Source organism: Tyto alba, unplaced genomic scaffold (assembly GCF_018691265.1).
Source record: "Tyto alba isolate M040663 unplaced genomic scaffold, T.alba_DEE_v4.0 Super-Scaffold_44, whole genome shotgun sequence".
Lineage (NCBI taxonomy): Eukaryota > Metazoa > Chordata > Aves > Strigiformes > Tytonidae > Tyto > Tyto alba.
The window spans coordinates 13739131-13757785 of NW_024881320.1; the positions used below are offsets into that span (position 1 = coordinate 13739131).

Sequence of the window (18655 nt, forward strand, 5' to 3'; positions counted from 1 at the left end):
GTCCCTGGGTCTCTGGCGCACCGGGTGAGCTGCCGCGGGTGGGACAGGCTGGGGACACCCCCTCGCTTCGCTCCCAGGACCTGGCCGTGCTGCTCCCTGGGGTGGCCCTGGCTCACCGGCCAGACACCTTCCTGCTGGGCTTCTGGGATGCGATCTCTTTGTTTCTCCGAAGCTGTTCTCCCCACCTTGTTTCCAATCCGCGAAGCATCCAGCATCCTCCCCTCCTTCACCGAGGCTGGGACGCGGCCCCACACCTCCCCTGGGCCAGATGCCCCCCACCAACCCCATCTACGCAGGAACAAGGGGCAGCTCCACCTCCACGAGGGCTTCTCGGTGCCACCCCAGCACCCACCGGGATTCCCAAGGGCGCTTCTAAATCTGCCTCTCCAGGAAAGGGACCCCAGGAGAGCACGTCCCCTGGGGATGGGTTGGGTGAGAAGGACCTGGGGGGACCCAGGAGTTCTGTAGCAGACAAACACAGCCCCAGGCACAGCAGTCTCAAGCTCAGCCCATCACAGCCTTCCCCGTTGGGACGCTGTGCCTCCTGCAGCACATCAGAAATAAATGAAAATCAAACTTATGAGCATCGAGCAGAAAGAACTGAAAAAAACCACCCCTAAACAACAAAAAAAAAATAAAAATAGGTGGCCAGGTCCCTTGCCATTGAGAGCATATGGTATTTATTAGACATAAATTGGCACACAAGAATAGGAAAGCGTAGCTAGGTAGGGATAATTTTTTTCTTCTTAGCTACATGGCTTCGGATACCTGTCTATAATCCCTCCCACACACATACCAGTATTCCCACGCATTCACACCCACATTCTCAGTTGCTGACACACAGGTATGCCTCTTTTGTTAATTAGAATTACTTTTAATTAAAAATATATGTAAATTATATAGTGTGCACAGCTTGAAGAGAAAAAAAAAAAAAAGAAAAAAAAGCAAACTTCCATTTCAATAAAAATTTTAACCCCTTTGAATCAGCTGCTTTGCTGGCTTTGTAACATACTATGAGTTATTTGAACTGTCATGTATAAATAAATAGTACCAGGAAATTCTACACCTGAAAAATTCGGCAGTAGACATGTTTACTTACACACAGTTGCTTTTTCTTCTCTTTTTGCCTCCCCCACTCCCAGCCTCTCATGATCATTTTCTGCTCCTTTCAAAAACATTTACTTAATATTTCACTTAACATACCCAGACCAGTATCCCTTTTTCTTTTTTTTTTTTTTTTTTTTGATAGGAAGAAAAAGAACACACGATAAAATTCAAGTCCAGGATTGCAAACAAGCGTCATCATCATTTTTATGAGCAAGCTTTTTCCTTTCGCTGTCTGCATCCTCTCCCCCCTCTTTCCCCCCCTCGCAGCTGGCCCAGAGCCTCGCTTTCCGCATGCCGGTAAAAATTCGGCAGCAGACAAGCTGTGGCTGTTTTCAAGTTTGAGAGATACCCCACACTTCCATCAGAGACAGCTGGTGGACTGGGAAAGACTGGGAGATGAGAAGGAAAGAAGAGCGAGAGAATTACACACAAGTGGGAAAGGAGATGAGTTTATGGGCCTTGTTCCTGCAGAGATGTGTTTTGGGGCGTTTGTAAGGAAACACAGCACCCTGCAGGCAGTGATTTCACCCATGGTACAATGTCTGGGCGAGGTAGGTACCTGCTTTTCTTATTTGTGGGTTTGTAAAACCTCTTTCTGTTGAAAAGTAACAATGATAATACTAATGAGAAGAAAAAAAAAAAAAAAAAAAAAAAGAAACACCACTCCAAAATTCACCCTTGGTTAAAAGGGCCGGTGTCTTTTTCTGAGAAAATTGGAAGAAAATATATATATATTATTATTTATTATATAACATTGTCAACATCAACACCACAAAAAAAGAAACATCCTAGTTGTTTTCGTTCAAGCACTCTGACCGTGTTGAGAAAGGCAGCAGGAGTTTGGTGTCCCTTGGAGAACAAAAAGAGCAGGAGGGCAGAGGGGGGGGGGGACAAGGGCAGAGGGCTGGCGGTGGCAGCAACACAAACTGGGTGGGGACCGTGGCAGGGGAGAAGTGTGCCAATCTGACGATTTTTCTTTTGAAACAAAAGAAAAAAGGGGGGGGAGGAAAGTCACACGGAGGCCGATGACCATTTCATCTGTGGTTTCAATCAGTGTCCGTCCCTCTCGAGTGCTATCGGTGAACATTCAGTTAAAGGAGTCTTGCGAAATACTCTCGCTTTTATTATCGACAGGGTATTTTTTTTTTTCCTTTTCCCTTTTTTTTCTTTTTTTTTTTTTTTCCTTTCCCCCATGGCTAATGCTCTTGCACTTTCCTGACCGCCTCGTTAGCTGTTCTCACTCCACTCTGGCACCATGCCCACACCGTGGACCGAGTGGTACTGGTGGGGCGAGAGGGTTCGAGGCACGCCGTGGGAATACAGGAACTCTGCAGGCTGTAAGCTGCTGGGGGGGGACTGGATGCCAGTTTGAGGTCCACACTGCCGGACGATGGGTTGGTGAGAAACCGAGGTTTGGTGCTGAAACATGCTATGGGTATCTCCTATTTGGGGGGAGGTATGGTTGGCCACACTGCTGAGCCGGGGCATCAGCGGCCCCGAGGTGAAGTGGGCAGAGAAATGCTGGTAGGGTAACCTGTCCATCGGCTGCATGGCAGACACTGTACAACTGCTGTAGGATGGCACGCTCGGCCACGTGTTACAGCTGATGTCTTCTAGGCTGGGCACGGGGTCCGTGGGGGGGGCGGAGCTGGCATACATACATGCTTGGCGCTGGGCTGATTCAGTCCTGTATGAAGTGTTCAGTCCCTGCTGCTGGGGGTAACTGGACCTGTAGAAAGGATCCTCTTCTGCCGGAGAAGTTTCCATGTAGGGCTTCTTGTAGGGATGCTCGGTGGTGGAACATTCCTCATCTGTTGGGAGAGAAAACTCCTGGTAGCAACCAACAGTACTGTGCCCTCGGCTGAACCTCCCTCTCCACAATCGTCCTTTTAGCAGGGACGCAGCCTGCACAGAGCTAATCCTGACACTTCTCTCAGTTAAGTCAGCATAAATCCAGATCTCTTCCTTGGAATTGATCTGAATCAATCCTGCTGAAACCAAGGCTTGCACTTGGCCCTGTCTGCTGGACTGGGGAAGGGAGTAGCTGGGAGCTCTGGGAGGAAAATCAAGGCTAGAAGTTGCTGGGGGGATCCTGAGGCTTAGCTTGCTTGGTGATAACCCATGCACACCCCCACACCACCAAGCTCCTCATCTCCTTTTTGCTGCCAGCAGAAGTAACATCTGCCTGCGGATACAGTGCACCTAACAGAGGTCCCCACTCTCAACCGAGAGGCCCAGAGCTGATGCTGTTAACCAAAAGCCTTTATGATATATTTTTGTGACAAATGAGACAAAAATGGAGATCACAATAAAAATCCCCCCAGGAGAGCATCAGCGATGGCACAGTTGAGACAATCAGATTTGGAGTTTTACAGCCCTGGTCTTCAGTTGTGCCAAGGGAGCTGGGCACATAAATCCACACAGGGCTGTGTGCTGGAGCCAAGTGTAGCAAAAAAGAAAAGTAAATTTCACAGCTAAAAACAACAAGGCGCAGCTTGCAGAGCCCTTTGTTTCCTGCAGCATCCCAGGCCAACAGAGGGAAGGAGATAAACAATTTAGGTGAAATCTCTAGGGTGAAGCAAAATGAATAAATGAATATGCACTTATTTATTCATTCACAGGGTCATCAGATGAAATCCAGCTCTGCTGGAATGGATGGCAAAGTTCCCAGGGACGAGCACTTCATCAAGAGATTTTAAGGACAGCGAGGCAAGGGAAAGGGAGCTTGTTCTGACCAGGATTCACTTTGCTGCTGCTTCAAGAACAAGATTTCTGGTGCGGGCAGAAAAACCATCCCACTTCACTTAATGCCTTCTTGTCTGCACCTTTTCAACAGGGGTAAAATTTGAAAGAATACTGCAAGAAATGACCCTTTTTAAATTTTTCTCAACCAACACGTTTGGAGCTGTAATTTTTTTCATCCCCAAAATACAAAGGGAAAAAAAAAAACCACAGTTCTACAGAAAAGAGGACTAAGGCATTTGCAAAGACACTGGTGTTGCTGCTGGGCTGCTCCAACGTGGGTGCCCATGTCTCACCTTCAGGAGGTGCAGATGGGCAGTGCAAGCACCTTTTGTTTCTTGTAAACATGCACATACACATACCCTTACTGCTATAAACAGCCACGTGCTTTCTCCTGGAAGCTGCACCCGTTCTGCTTGTAAAATAGCCCATTTACTCCCACTCAGGTGTCTATCAAGTCCAGCTGGAACAAGCACTGCTGTTTGTCTTCTTGGCCTGACAACCCCAGAAAACATCAGGTACTGAGGTACGCACCGTGCGGACTTTCCCCTTTGGTGTCTTTTGGCTTTGTAATAGCAGCTGCCTGTAAATTCAGCTGGAAAGCCACACTCCCATTTCATGCATTCTTCCTGACAAAAGCAAAACCTGACTCCTTAGTCCCAGCAATGCGGAGCCCTGATAATCAAGTTATCTTCCTCCTGTGCTTTCTCTTAAATCAGGACAGAAAGTAGAATGGGATAAGTGAGCAATGCAATTACCTCTTTAAAAGACCTGAAACAGTAAGCAAATAGGTGCAAAAGTGTATCGCTCTCCTTAATCCTGATCAGGTTCTTTTTATATAGAAACGGTGGAGAGGATGTAGTACCCTGAAAGACAAAAACTGGAAGCACGGGCCTAAGCTCCCGCCTGAACATGTGTCTATGACAGGAGGTACATCTGGAAGAACAGCCTGAGCTCTAGCTTTTACAGACAGCCTTAAAGTTTTGGATCCCTAACCCACCACTGAGTAATAAGAACACTAGGGTGGAAAAACAATGTCTTGTAAAATGAAGCATTGTTCTACTAATAAAGTTTTCAGCATTAAACCGCATTACTCTTCTGGCATTAGAAATCATTGGCTTGGGGTTTGATTGTTTACTTTATTTTTTTTTAAGATATACAACAGAAAACACTCAAACTCTGTTTTTCCGTTGTGTAAAAAATGTGCCTGACTTACAACCTGAGGTTGCTAATTTTCCCATTTAGCCCAGACATTTTGCTGCCTGCCACAGCCCAACCAAACAGAGCTGCAGCGTTACGGATCCACTTCCAGAATTCAACACAGGTGAAGAGAGAAAAACAAAAAACAGGATTTCAATGGAAACCCTATAGGTGCCACCTCTTCTGTAAGTTCTCGCGATCGCTCTGCTGGCCTCTGTAGAGCCAGGCTCACCATTGTTGTATGTGGAAAGGGCACCATCACTCCAGATTTTAAGATGTGTAAGGACACCCCATCCCTCTCCAAAGAGAACATAGTCCTTAGCGAAGGATTACAGCCTACTCTAACAGCTTCTGCCTGCCCTCTGGCCCCAGTTCCTGATGATTTTCCCATCTATGTAACCTCAAAGTGCTGGAGAGGGAAGAGAACAGTCCATCTTCATCTTCAGATGGGGTGATGCAGACCAGAAATCCTCAGCGGGTGCCAGCTAATGAATTTACACTGGTCCAGGCTCTCTACTCTGATCTGGTGTTGTCCCACCGCTCCTCACAGAGGAGACCAGAGCCAGCACACAGCAGGTGAAATGCATCCCTACGGTGTGTGGAGCAGATCTGGGGTGGAAAAGGGACATCTTCAAGTAAGAGAATTGCAAAAGGAGGACAAATCAAACAGAACTCTCAGACAATGCTGAAGGCTGGAGTTTAAATTCATCCCTACCTGCTCTGGAGCCTGGACAGTCCATCTCAAGGCCTTAATCCTTGAAGGTCCTCTTACCTCCTCAGCATCAGCATTAGCAGGATATAGCAGATAACTCTCTGATCTGCTCTGCGTTTGATTCTTGATGTTGGTTCCCTGACAGCACTTCATAGTCCTTTTCCTGTTGCCACTGAGCCCCAGGAGGTGCTGGGCACCACTGGGAGGTGCTGGGCACCCTCCGCTTTTGTTGCTATTCTTGGAAGCCAAGGGTGACGATCAGCTCTTGTGACCAGCCCCTTGATACTGCACAAACCTCAAAAAGCAAAAGGTTCTGCCAAGCAGGGGAAGCTGCCAGCGCTTGGGAGAAGCTGCTCCGAAGTGGATCCAAGGAAAACGGAGCCTGCAGAATGGGGTGGAAACTGGCTCCCTCACAAGGAATTTGATGATCTATCTAATGAAGGAGCTTGAGCGAGAGCATGAGCAGTTCCAAGATTTCCGGTATTTACTACTTCCAGCTGGGTTGTAAATACCACACAAATGGCTTTTTAAATGGAATTTTCCCAATTCCAAGATTAGGGCCGTCCAGAATGAAATGCAAACATGTAAAATCTCTGGACTTTAGGGTGCACTGGGCCCTCCTCTTCCCCTGGTGTAAATCAGGAAAGCTCCCTTCCAAATCATGACAATCAGCTCCCCAGGAGAGAAGACAATGAAGAATGGGACCCAACTGTTTTAGTTTTTAAAGCTCATCCACACTTCCAGGGCATTACAGTAGGTTCATCCCAACTTTGTGAGGGAGACACAATGGGTGATTATCACTAGCACTGCTGTTTTATCCAGTCTGGTTTCTAGCATGAGCCTGAATAGCCAATACCAGTGTGTAAAACTGACAAGGGCTGTCAAAGAAGAAGAGAGAAAGGCAGATTCAAGCAAAATGAACACCCCTAACGGGCAAATAAGATGTACATCCTACAACATGAAACCTAAGACGCCCTAGTTAATTCAGCAATCACACCATTTGCAAGATGGCTGTGTCGCATTGCAGGGGAACACGACAGAAAGGGTTGTGGGGCAGGGACAATCCAACACCAAAAGCTGGAACCTCTTCCTGAGGCAGCGAGCTGCCAGCACTGCCTGCAGAGGCACAGGAGGCACCTCCTGATGGGAGAGGGGGATGCTTCCACGAAGCCGCTGAAACTACAGTGTCACAAGCAATGTGGCTGCACAGCAAAAGCTGGGTGCACCCCAGACCCCTGAATATCTCCCCACCTGTCAGGCAGGCTCATCTTCACCCTCCGTGCCCCAGCAGCCACCTTTCCCTGGGCTCCACTGCGTCTACCCAAGCTGCAAACACCTCCAGCTGCAGCATGGCCCATGCCTTGGCCAACTCATTGCATCTCCTAACATCAGCAGGACAAGCAGCATGTCCTCCAAGAAGACATCCCATACCTGATTATTGTCCTACAGATTCTTTGAGTGAAAGGAAAGCTGCATGGGATGAGGGAGAAATGAGTTCAGTCAACTAAGAGGTCCATCCACTCTACCAGTGCCTGTTCTTGAGGAGAAGGAGGAAAGGCATTGCCGTATCTCCACCGACCTCATCAGAGCAGGAAGGAGATGAAAGATCTATTCTTCCCCATGGTCAGGGTCATGTCCAAGCTAGGTGGCTGAAGGATACAGTCCTCGCTGGTTGGAGCCAGTGGATTCTGCCACGTCCCTCTTCTCCCTCAGGGTGCCAACATGACAAATTTTATAACCTCCCCAGGGAGAGGCTGTTCCAGTCGCCTCCTGTTCAGCATCACAAGCATCCCAGAAATCTGCCAAGTGGTTGAGATTGTGTAAGGCTGGGAGGGAGCGGAGGTTTAGAGGGATGTCTTTTTAGTTCACAGGAAGTCTGAGGGAGAGGATAACACAAGGGAAAACAAGCCCCAATACACTAATTGGGATGTGGGGCTCAAATGAAAGACAGAAAGCAAGCTGCCTGCTGGTAAGTTCTTTTGGGCTTCTCCAAGCACAACAATGAGAGGGAGAGAGGTGGAGAACAACTAGAAAAAAGGCAAAACTTGAACTGGTCTCTGTTGCAGCCTAAAAACCCACATCAGGAATGGAGGCCACTCCTTGGTAGGATACGGGATTGGAGTTAATCCATCCTCTCAAGACCAGTGACTTTGTGAAATGCCATAAGCAATCTCAGCATGGAGCTGGGATACAACACAAGATGATTCTCGCCTGGAGGACTGCCATTCCCCATCACTCAGCATGTTCACAAGGTGCCTGGAGCAGCAACCCCCATTGCACCACACTGGGGTCATCCCCGATGCCGCAACCCTGCACTCCCACCTGCACACCAGGAATTGCCAGATTTGGGGCTCTGGGATGTGTCCTTCCTTCCTTCCTTCCTCACCCAGAAGAGCATCACCTTCCTGAAACAGAGGAGCCTTCAGAGATAACATCCCTTCCCAGCCCTGCTGCTCTCCCCTAATGCAACTCCATATCAGATCTCCAGAGCGAATCCATCTTGACTTGACAGCTAAGAACAACACTGTCAACCACAGAGCTAAATCTCTGTCTTAGGTCACCAAGGAAGTAGAATTTGAATAAAGTGCCTCTGAGTTGCTCAAATACAGTCCTATTCTTAACTGAGCCTAACCCAAGACTTGACCTCCTCATTAAAAAGGATACAGAGAAACACCATGAGATGTCAAAGCTGGAAGGAGCCATATCTGAGAGACTATCTTGGAAAACAGTGGTGGTATTTGCTGCAGAAGATACAGGCACCAGCTGGTCTCAAACCCTGTTGAATCGTCCTCTGCCCCTGCGAGCACTTATCCGTAACCACAACCTTGCAAAAAGGAAATAATCTGCTTGAGATAAATCCTAAACTGACTGAAGGAGTCAATGTTTGGGGAGTTGATGATCCAATGAAATCAATAAAACTTCCAGTCCAGAAAATGGATAGAGGTGCAATAGTAGCAAACACGCTCTTGCTTTCATATTTTTTTAGATGGTGAGGCTTGTTAAAAGTTATGCAGGAAGGTAGGAAAGCAGGACAGCTGTGAGGGAAAGCTTAATACTACACTTAGAAAGAAGAGGCTGGAAAATGAATAAAAGAGGAATATTATAGTTAAGATTTTCCCAAGATCAATAAAGATCCTTGCTCAGTGCTAGAAGAAAGTGCCATGCTCAGTCTGAGTTTGAGATGAAATCTTGGATCACGTTCTGATTTATCTGAACAGAATTGCTCATCTCTAGTGACTTTTTTTTTTTAATTAATTTCACTTTGGAAAGAGCTGCTTGGCAGCTTATGTTGGCTCTCTGTTTTCCATTAACTTTGTGTTTCTTTTCTTTAAGCCCTGGTGACTGTTTTCGATTTACTAGATGCATGGGGAGGGGGAAAAAGGCACAGCGAGGAAAGCAGAGACTCAGGCTCCTGAGATGTACAGCTTCACGGAAGAAGCCGGTGGTATCGGACAGGACATTGCTTCTCTTTGATTAAAGCATTTGGTGACTTTGATAAAAGGCCCTTAACTGCTTGTGCCACTCAAGCCATCGTAGAGATAATGAGGGGCCATCAGCCGTACAGACAAGGACTCGCTTTGCCAGTCTCCTGCAAGGGCCACGCAGGCCAAAAGGGGCCGGGGAGCTTATTACAGGGCAGATAGTCGTCTCTTTTGTGACAATAAGAGGAAGTGAGATAATTGGGGGATTGAGGGAAACCACCCATGGAGACACCACTTAGCAGGAATCCCAAAACTGGAAGGAAACCTCTGTTGATTCCTTATCACATTACAATGTGGAGGCGAATGATGAATTGCCCTGTGGTACGGGGACACGCAGCAGTTGGAGATTGTCCGAAGGGTTTGTTGCCATTTGGGCCAGCTTGTTTTGGTTAGTTTTTGCAGAGGGGAAGAAGAACGGTGAAAGCTCAGCTCCCAGGGCAAAGGAGCACCGAGGATGGATCACAGGCTGAGGGACTCCAAGGGCGAACTGGATCTGCCTTTCCATCACCAACTTCGGGGCTTGGCAGCAACCCTGTTGTGCCCCAGCACCTCGTACCCAGAGTGCCACACCAGCACAGGGGTAGCAAGGGCCACACACCCCACCTCTGACCTTGGGGGACACTCTGGGAGGCCACATCAACTCCATATTCCCTACATTACAGCTAGCTCAAGTCTTGCATCACCATTTCCAATCACAGGTTTGATACACTCTATATGAGCACGAGAGCTGCCTGGTCAGCTGGAGGGGTCAGAAAATGATGCCTCTGTTTTCCACTGTTTAGCTCAGTCTCAGGAAAATAGTACGATTTCTCCACTTTTTCTGTTTTGCATATATACTGGTACACAACACACGTGATGTTACAACATTCAGGGAATTCACCGAGGATGTGAAAGAGATTTCCACTGCCGTCCCACCTCATCTGCCAGCACCTCCCAGCATCCGCTACCTTCGACTGTGTGTCTATACTGCACATCCCAGCGCCCCAGAGGTGATGTTACTAAAAATAATGACATGTGGCTGACTGATAGGACCGTGCAGGGAAGCAGGAAGGGATCTGCTGTGGGAAGAAGCTACCAGGCTGGAGAACTCAGTGCATTCAAATGCCACGGTGCATGCTGACTCCTGTTAACTTTTCCCACGCAATGTAAACTAAATCCTGAGAAAGGGGGACAGGGATAGGCAGTAACCATCTCCTGCCCACACCACAGGGTTGCATTCAGCCCTAGAAATTCCTTATTTTCTTCTGAGTGTCTGGGGTGGAGCTGATCTGAGGCTTTTGCTATCTCAGTCCTGCAAGTGTTTCTGCATCTAAACATTCCCATTGCTTTGGGAGAGACTGCAAACCACTCGCTCCTGCCTGAGAACAATTATCCCAGCGATACCACGGGACTGGGGCTCTTCACGCCAGGACGAGCTGAGCAGTCAGTGTAAAACCCTCACAGTTTGATCCCTCAAGCTCTGTCAGAGCAGGTCAGTCGCACCAGAGGCGAACGAACATGGATATCATGATTTTCAATCCCACGCCCCATTCATTAGACCGAGCATTTAAGTGGAATTGCTTTCTGCAGACAGACAACTGTCTCCCAGCTGTGAGACTCTTAGTTGAAAACTGCAAAATCCAAGCTGTCAAGGTATCTCCACTTGGAGATTAACCCTGTCTGAAGGGCTATGGAGAGAGATAAGTCATCTTTATCTCCGGCACCAGCTATCTTACTGAATGTGGATTCAACGTGGGTGAAAGGCACTGCTACCCCTCCAAACAGCTCACCCCCAGCCCAGCAGCAGAGATGGGGGGTTAGGCAAACATCGGTGAGAGGAGTTTCCCAGCCCATCCTGGGGCCTGTGGCACAGAACCCTCATCCCTTGCTCGTCCTCAAGTGTCACCATAAAGCAGGCTGGGGCTGTCCAGACTGTGGGCAAGGGGAAACATCAGAAAACAATGCTGGCAGTCACGTCAGGAAGGAGAAAGCACCGAGTGGGGAGCAGCTGAGGTCTGACCTTTTCTCTTGGTGCAGTGGTAGATCTGGCTGTGCTCCTGGGAGATCGGGTAGGGGTTGGCAGGCGGTAGCAGGTCCTGGGAGGTGCTCGACACCCCGTTCTCACACTGATACTGGGAGCCCAGGTTGGAGGAAGCAGAAAGGACCCTGGTCTCACCACTGAAGGGGCTGTGATTCGAGGACACTTTTTGTCTCACTGTGCTCCTGGGAACAACCGGGTACTCTTTACTAAAAGCAAAGAAACAACAACAGGGGAAAAAAAAAAAAAAAAAAAAAAGACATAAAAGCAATCAATTAATAAGTAGGTTAATGGATTAATAAATGAAAGCAGCACATTAGTGTCATGGTGTTTGTTTAGACTTTTAGGAAAATAGAGACATCCCTCCCAGGATACTGCAGCCCTGTCACACTTTATCCATGCAGCACTCTTGCATTTCACCTTCATTTTAGTGTCTGTCTCCTTAGATTCATGTTTCTTCCACCACAATTGCTATTTTACACTCATATGTAGATATATGCAGTTATAGTGACATACACAAGATTTATATTTATGTATTATGATAGCATTTATAAATGATATATTATTTATATTGCATATGTGGATATGCACATGCACCTCATTTCTGTCAAGCTGACTTGGATTAAATATCTAGGTCTACTTTTTTCCTCTTATGCTAGTTATCTCCATTCCTTTTCCCCAGGGTGTGCCAGCCTGGTTGTCCTGGATGGGGGATCCCTGAACCAGAGAACAAGCTTCACTCCAGAGTGCTCAGAAAAGAGAAATAAATAAACCCCCAAGACCTGACACACACCAGAGCCACACACCCCAGTGGAGCCAGGCTGGGAGGGTGAGCACTAGTGGAAAGTCTAGTTTGTTCCCTTGCTCTGAAATCTGGTTTGAAGTAGGGATGCTTTGCCAGCACTGGCTAGAAATCCCCTCTCCTACAAGACCCTACAGTATGTTCTGGAGACATTTCTTCAAGCACATCAGCAATATGGCTGGACAAGATTATTCCTGCTCTGCAGGGGGGAGAACTGAAGTTGAGTAGGGTGTCTCAGAGCAGCCACAAACCAGAGCCCAGATTCCAGCACAAGCTTTCTTCTTTGAGGCTATAGCCATTGGATCAAGCTGGCTTTGAGGTGCCCTACACACGTGCCCAAAATCACTGTGCTGGAGAAAGGACAGATCCTTAAATCCCATCAACAGGATCATCTGGAGGAGGAGCCCTGAATCTCCAGTTACACCCCTTAGAGAGAACCTATTACTGTAGCAACTCAGAACTTACAAAATTTAACAATACCAATTATATAAACCTACTCACAACAGGGAGCTTTCATCCAAGCCACTGCTGTGGTGGCTGCCAGAAACATCAGCAACCAAACTGTAACGGAGGGAAAACTCACCCAGGAGCTCAAAACCAAATAAATGTGTCTCTTATTGTGCCACAAAAGCTTTCCAAACCCTGGGCACTGGTGGCTTGCCAAAGAGAGCCTGTTCCAAAGGTGGGGTTTCTTCCCCTGTAAGCCCAGCAGCTCCTCCCTGCAGGGCCAGCAGGAACATGGCTTTCCACCCAGTTGGGCTGGCTTTCCCAGGACTGAAGTCCAGCCTGCACATGAGGAACAAGAGAGATGGACTGGGAGGAAGCAAAGACTTATCCCTCAGTTACACAAGACAGTAAGGGATGCCAGGGTATGTGATGGGCTTCAGAGGACCTCTTTGCCTGTGGACACCCAGCATTAACATTTCCACTCCAGGAGCTCTTGCTGGAGGGCAGCTTTGGTGGCTTTTCAGGAAGGTCAAGCGCTGTAGCCTTCAAACCTCATGAATGACCTTCAAATCTTCTGGGTCCTAGGGGATTTCCCAACCCTACCAGGTCAGGCTTTTGAGCTGCCTGCTCCTGTCGTAATCCAGCTTCACCCGGTGATCCTCATGGAAATCGTACCAGCATGACACCCCAAAGCCACATCCCCACCATTTTTCCTTTCCAAGGAGACAATCTACAGGGAGGTGATGACACATGGACCTTGTCCTTAGCTTTCCTCCCTAATGAGATGATGCTGCATGGATTGTCTGGTTCCTTCTTCCTCAGCCCCACCACCACCACCACCACCCAATCTCCCAAGAAATGACAGAGCCTCTAAGCTACGGTGGAGGAGAAGGAGGGACATACCATGGCGTGATGTCACATCATGTTCTCTGTGGCTTTTTTGGAGGATGCAGAGATGAATGTTTTCACACTTTCTCCCTGCTTCAGTGGGGGAAGAACTGGATGTCTCTTTGGGACATAGGATTAGATCCGTATGGGGATTTCCTGTGGTAAATTCTCATGGTAACTCACAGGGACCCCATCAACATCAGACCCTCGCTGTGCAAAGAACCACGCAAACACTAAGAATCCATCCCCATCTCAGATACTTCTCACTTAAATCAGCGCTTCCTCTGTCTCAATGGAGAGCTGAGAGAGGGAAAATGTAACAAACTGGTTGTTTTTTCTTGATTAAAAAAAAAAAATATTCTCTTTCCATAAAGGAGCTGCTCGCCTGAAACAGCAATATTTTTACCCCCAAGTGTCAGCATAGGTGGTGTCAGGATCCCACACTCCTATTGTGCACTGGGGACCAAATTCTTTCCAGACTGCGTTTCCCAGGGGTCAGGACAGCCTCCATGGCCATAAGAGAGGACCATGGTGATCTGCAGGAGACAGCATGAGCAGGGAGTCATGGTAGAGAGGGAACAGGTTGGAGACAACAGATTTCCAAACAGCAGTTCCCAGGAGGTATCACAAGGACTTCTCTCCAGACTGAAATATTTCCATTTCAGTCAAAACACGTTGGGTGTTATTTTTGCCAAAAAATCAACTATTTGAAGAGGGAGAGGAAGGAAAGTATTTTCTAACTAAATATCTGAAATATTTTCTTTCTTTCACTTTGCCATTTTTCTATACACGGAGGCAGTTATCTCTGTATTTCTACCTTTTTCTTCCTTACAGGAACTGAGCTCTAATAAAAAAATCTTTGGTGCCTTGTAAAGCAAGAGTCATCTTGAAACATTTATACTGTTTCCTGAGCCCACTCAATATGCAGTGTGCATAGCTACCATGTCAGTTTGTCCTTTGGTCCTTACAAATGTATCAGAATTTTTTTTTTTTTTTTTTTTAGGCCCTAAAAGTCACTATTCCCAAAATTACTGATCAGAATCCTGGGTCACAGTTCAATTGAATGAAAGGTTTTGTTCACCGCAGGCACAAAATGACCATTGTGTCCAGAAATTTTGCTGTCCAAAAAAGTTGTAGCGAAGTAGGAAGGGAAAAAAAAAAAAAAGCATTAAAGCTTGACTTACACAGACAATATAGGAAATTGTCCACACAGCAAGGAAGAGACTGTTGTTCCTGGGCCAGAATGTGAGTTAGTTTTACATGGGAGTGTTAATAGGCTACATTTTTTTTTGCATTAAAAATTGTAAAATTAGAAGAAAAAAAAAAGTTCTTTGGGGAAAGAATTTACAAGGAAGGAAGCTGTCACTGGTCTATTTAAAGTCTGTTGGAAGCTAATGATGAATATTTAGTTACCGTAGTTGTTGTATTACAATAGCAGAGGGGAACTGGGAGGAAGGGGGGAAGAAGTGGGGAGCTGCATTGCGCAAGGTGCTGCACAGCCTCTGCACCACCCGGCTTCCCGCGGAAGGGCCACCAGGAGAGAATATTATTTTGATTGTAAATAAAGTTTGGGGGAAGAAATCAGGGATGAGGTCCAAGTCTATCATGAAGGCACTCAATCCTGGAGTCTGGACTCAGTTCTTAACTCCCACCTGGCCACGTGTTCTCCAGACCCATAGGATCGGACACCGGCTCTGCATAACCATTTCCTAATAGCACACGCATTCCTCTTCAGAGTTCATCATGTAACCCTGACCCTACAGATCAGGCCTTACAAGTGAATCCTTCCTGCATTTCCCCAGGCACTTCCACCCAAATCAGATCTCTGCCAGGTAGAATTAGCAAACTTGGTCTCATTTTCTCTCATGACATCTTCCCCCACCCCTGGCCAAAAGATGCTCTCGCCACGGCAGACTCAGGAGCTTCACAAGCTCCTTTATGCCACAAATTCATATCTAGCAAAGATTTCAAAGGGGCAAATTCAAGAAGGTTTTGTTATCTCAGATCTTGAAACCTTGTTGGCCTCTGCAAATTTACAAAAACTGTGGAAAAAAAATAAATATAGACCTTCACAGAGTGACATCCAGTCCACTTTCTTGCTTATCACTACACTGTAAAAGAGTAGTAATTTTTAATGTATTTTCATGTTCAGACTTGAAATTTCCTAATGTACCAGCCAATACATAGTAAATGCAGCTGCCAGACAAAAACCTTGTTAAAAATTTCTTTGAAGATTCAGAGTTTATAACCAGGACACTTCTGCATTGAAGCATCCAACCCCTGATGGCCCTAAGCAAATTATTTTAGAAGATGCTTCTGATATTTCTGCAATAAAGTATTATATACCAAGGCTTTCCAGAGCTGCTGTGCCTCATGGTAACAGGACTTAAAAAGACTTTTTAAATGCCAGATCCCAAGGATCATACTGATATCTGTTCAAGGTCAAGTTGAAGCGTGATATGGGAGAGGATTTCCCCGTGGTTAGTAGCTGCCACATTCTTACAGCATCCCCTGAGCTGGTAACTGTCTAGATCTCATTTGCAATGGCCATTTCTAGTCTAAAATGTGACCAAAGGTATATCAGTGGCCAAACACAAGGATTCCTCTCCACTCTTCCCAAATTGCCATGAGATTTTCACTCCTCCTTAGTCAGACACTACAAAAGGACAAATGTTTGTCATCTTATCAGTCCCATCCCCTCCACCCACCCTGTACTGTGGATACAGTGGTGCAGACTCAAACCCCAATTCCAGATGGGCAAATATAACTCACAGGCATTTGGATTTATATTTCCCAGGCCACCAATTGTTGTCCTTCCTGCTGAGTCTCAAGAGTAGGAAAGAAATGGAAGTCAGCCATAACACATATAGAAAGAGGAAGAGAAAAAAAAAAAAAAAAAAAAAGAGTGACTGGAATAAATATACCATCTCTCAGGGAAAAAAAAAAAAAAAAAAAGGAAAACAAAAAACAGAAAACAACTGACAATTTTCAATGTACATTCATTTCAGCTTATTTCCAGCATATTGAAATAAAATTGAACCACTCTCAAGAGATTGGAGAGTCTGCAGTGGGTAAACTACAGGAGGAAAGGACTTGGTAAGAGAGGAACTACTGAGTACTTCCACAGTACTGAGTACTTTCAGTCTTACCCTCAGATCAAATAAGACCTCTCTCTGCATGGGGACTGCAGGCCAGCCCCACCAAAAATAATACCCTAGACTGGATGTCTAGTAATATAAGTCAAAATGTTCTCTGAAAATTATGGGAGTCTGTTCACTGCAGCATTCTCCACCAACATATCAAATGTCCTGATCTTCTTGCCAGAATGTGAAGGGATCCAATAACCCTGGTTTGGGTGCATGCATGGTATGTTAACAACCAGTGCTTCCATCACTCATCTGAGCAGCGCAGCCCAAAGAGAGCACTGCAACAAACCCAAGAACCAGCAGTGAAAAGAACGAGCTAGAGATCTAGATCTATCATTATCAGACAAATAAAAAATGAGATTCCTGCAGACAAATGTCCCTGTCCATGTTAGAGTAAGAAGAGATGGAGCATGGATGCTGGCCAACAGAGGCAGCATCAGCATTCTGACATGCTGGGCTGAGCTGCTGCAGATTGGGTCCTGATGAGCAGTTCCCCCGAAGAAGGGGCAGTGGAGGAAACTGCAGCTACCCTGTGTTTCTTGAGCTGACTTTCTCACTTTAAAAGAGCTGTGGATACCCTTCAGTAAAGTCTGTAGACCCTTATTTTGGATTTCATCTGAATTCCATCAAATTCTATAGAATACAATTCAAACCTACAGTTCCCACTGGGGCTTTGACCAGGAAAATTTTCTTGGGACGTCTGCTAGAGGAAATAATCATCTCTCCAACAGATGTTCTAACTCCAAGTCTCACACTGAAAATGTCTCAGACAGCATGTGAGTCTTGGGAGATTTCAGTGACAGAACATGGGAAATTAAAGTGGATGGAAAGATGCAATGAGAAGAGGTAAGAAGAGCAAAGTCATTTGCACTGGACCGAGACCTATTTGCATTAGTCAGACTGGTGCCTATCAGTCCAACACGCTGTTAGCATGTCAGGGTAGACAACCCTTTGGGAGCCTAGAGGCTCATCCACTTATTCTACTGGCACCCCAAAACGCACCGTCTTCTCCATTATGCCAGCTCTGAACCATGGTACTGATTTTATGTCCTTTTCGTCTGGCCCAGTTTCTGTTCTCAGTTACACCAGGAAATCTTTGGAATAATTCCTTTGGAGCCAGGAAGATTACTGTGGATCAGTGCCAAAGGCAGCAAACTATGGCTCATGATCTTTGACGAAGAAAACTTATACATAACATTGAACTACTTGCCACTCTTTGTCAAGTGGATCATTCTGGATCTTTTGAAAGGGCCTGAGGTACCCATCAAGGGAGCTAAGATCCGCCCTTTCACATAATCATCTTTCCTCTCAAAAGCTTTCTCAATAAAAATCTTCAAGGACTAAACTGAATTAATTTGAATTAACAGTAACTAGGGCCTGAGACTTCCAGAAGCTCTTCAGCACCCATAATAACTGCTGAAGACAATGGGAGTTGCAGATGATCAGTAAAAATTGATTAAAGGGTTTAACAGAATTGCTCTTCTACAGTGCTCTAGCCCCAGACCCACAAACACTTATCCCCTGCTGTCTTTTGGCAGTCACAGATTTTTAAAAAAGCCAAAAACTAAAAGCTATGACTTGCATACAACTCCCCAAATCACCCGATAGCTATGGGTTATTAGTACAGCTCCACTGACCCTCATGCATGGGGAATTTCAAGGGCAAAGTCCTACGCTGGCATCTGCAATGCAGATCTCATCGTCTCTCTGCATTAGCTTCACCATCTGCAGATTTCTGCTGCGTGTTTTGCTCTTGCTCTCCACACCAAATTCCCCTTGGCACGGGCAGAAGTTCTAAGCAGAGACAAAAGGAATTTTTACAGTACAGAGGGGCAAGAGATCCAAAAGGAACGCTTTGCCTAAAATTCCCAGCATCACAGCTACATAATTTCTACCTGATTTATGTTTTTCAATTGCAGCACGACCACAGGATACAGATGCAGTTTAACTCACATCCCTTTACACATTTTCCTCTAGTGTGTTTTCCTTTTTTTTTAAATCAAGGAAATAACAGACTTGATCTCATGCTCATAAACTTGAAAACTTTAAAAGAACTGTTCTCCCAGAGCACTCATCCTGTCAAAAAGACTGCTAAAGATGTCTCATGCATCTT

At 46.3% G+C, this 18655-nt stretch overlaps 1 protein-coding gene across 1 annotated transcript in view; it reads right to left on the minus strand.

Annotated features, from left to right (window-relative positions):
• Window positions 1-1866: 1866 nt before the first annotated feature.
• TBX5 (T-box transcription factor 5) overlaps window positions 1867-18655 on the minus strand; it is a 37810-nt gene continuing 21021 nt past the window's right edge. Inside the window, exons 7-8 of the mRNA XM_042805307.1 lie at window positions 11243-11469; window positions 1867-2918 (exon numbers count right to left, since the gene is read on the minus strand). Of these exons, the coding sequence (XP_042661241.1) occupies window positions 2335-2918; window positions 11243-11469 (811 nt within the window). The 3' untranslated portion in view covers window positions 1867-2334. The remainder of the gene's footprint in view (window positions 2919-11242; window positions 11470-18655) is intronic.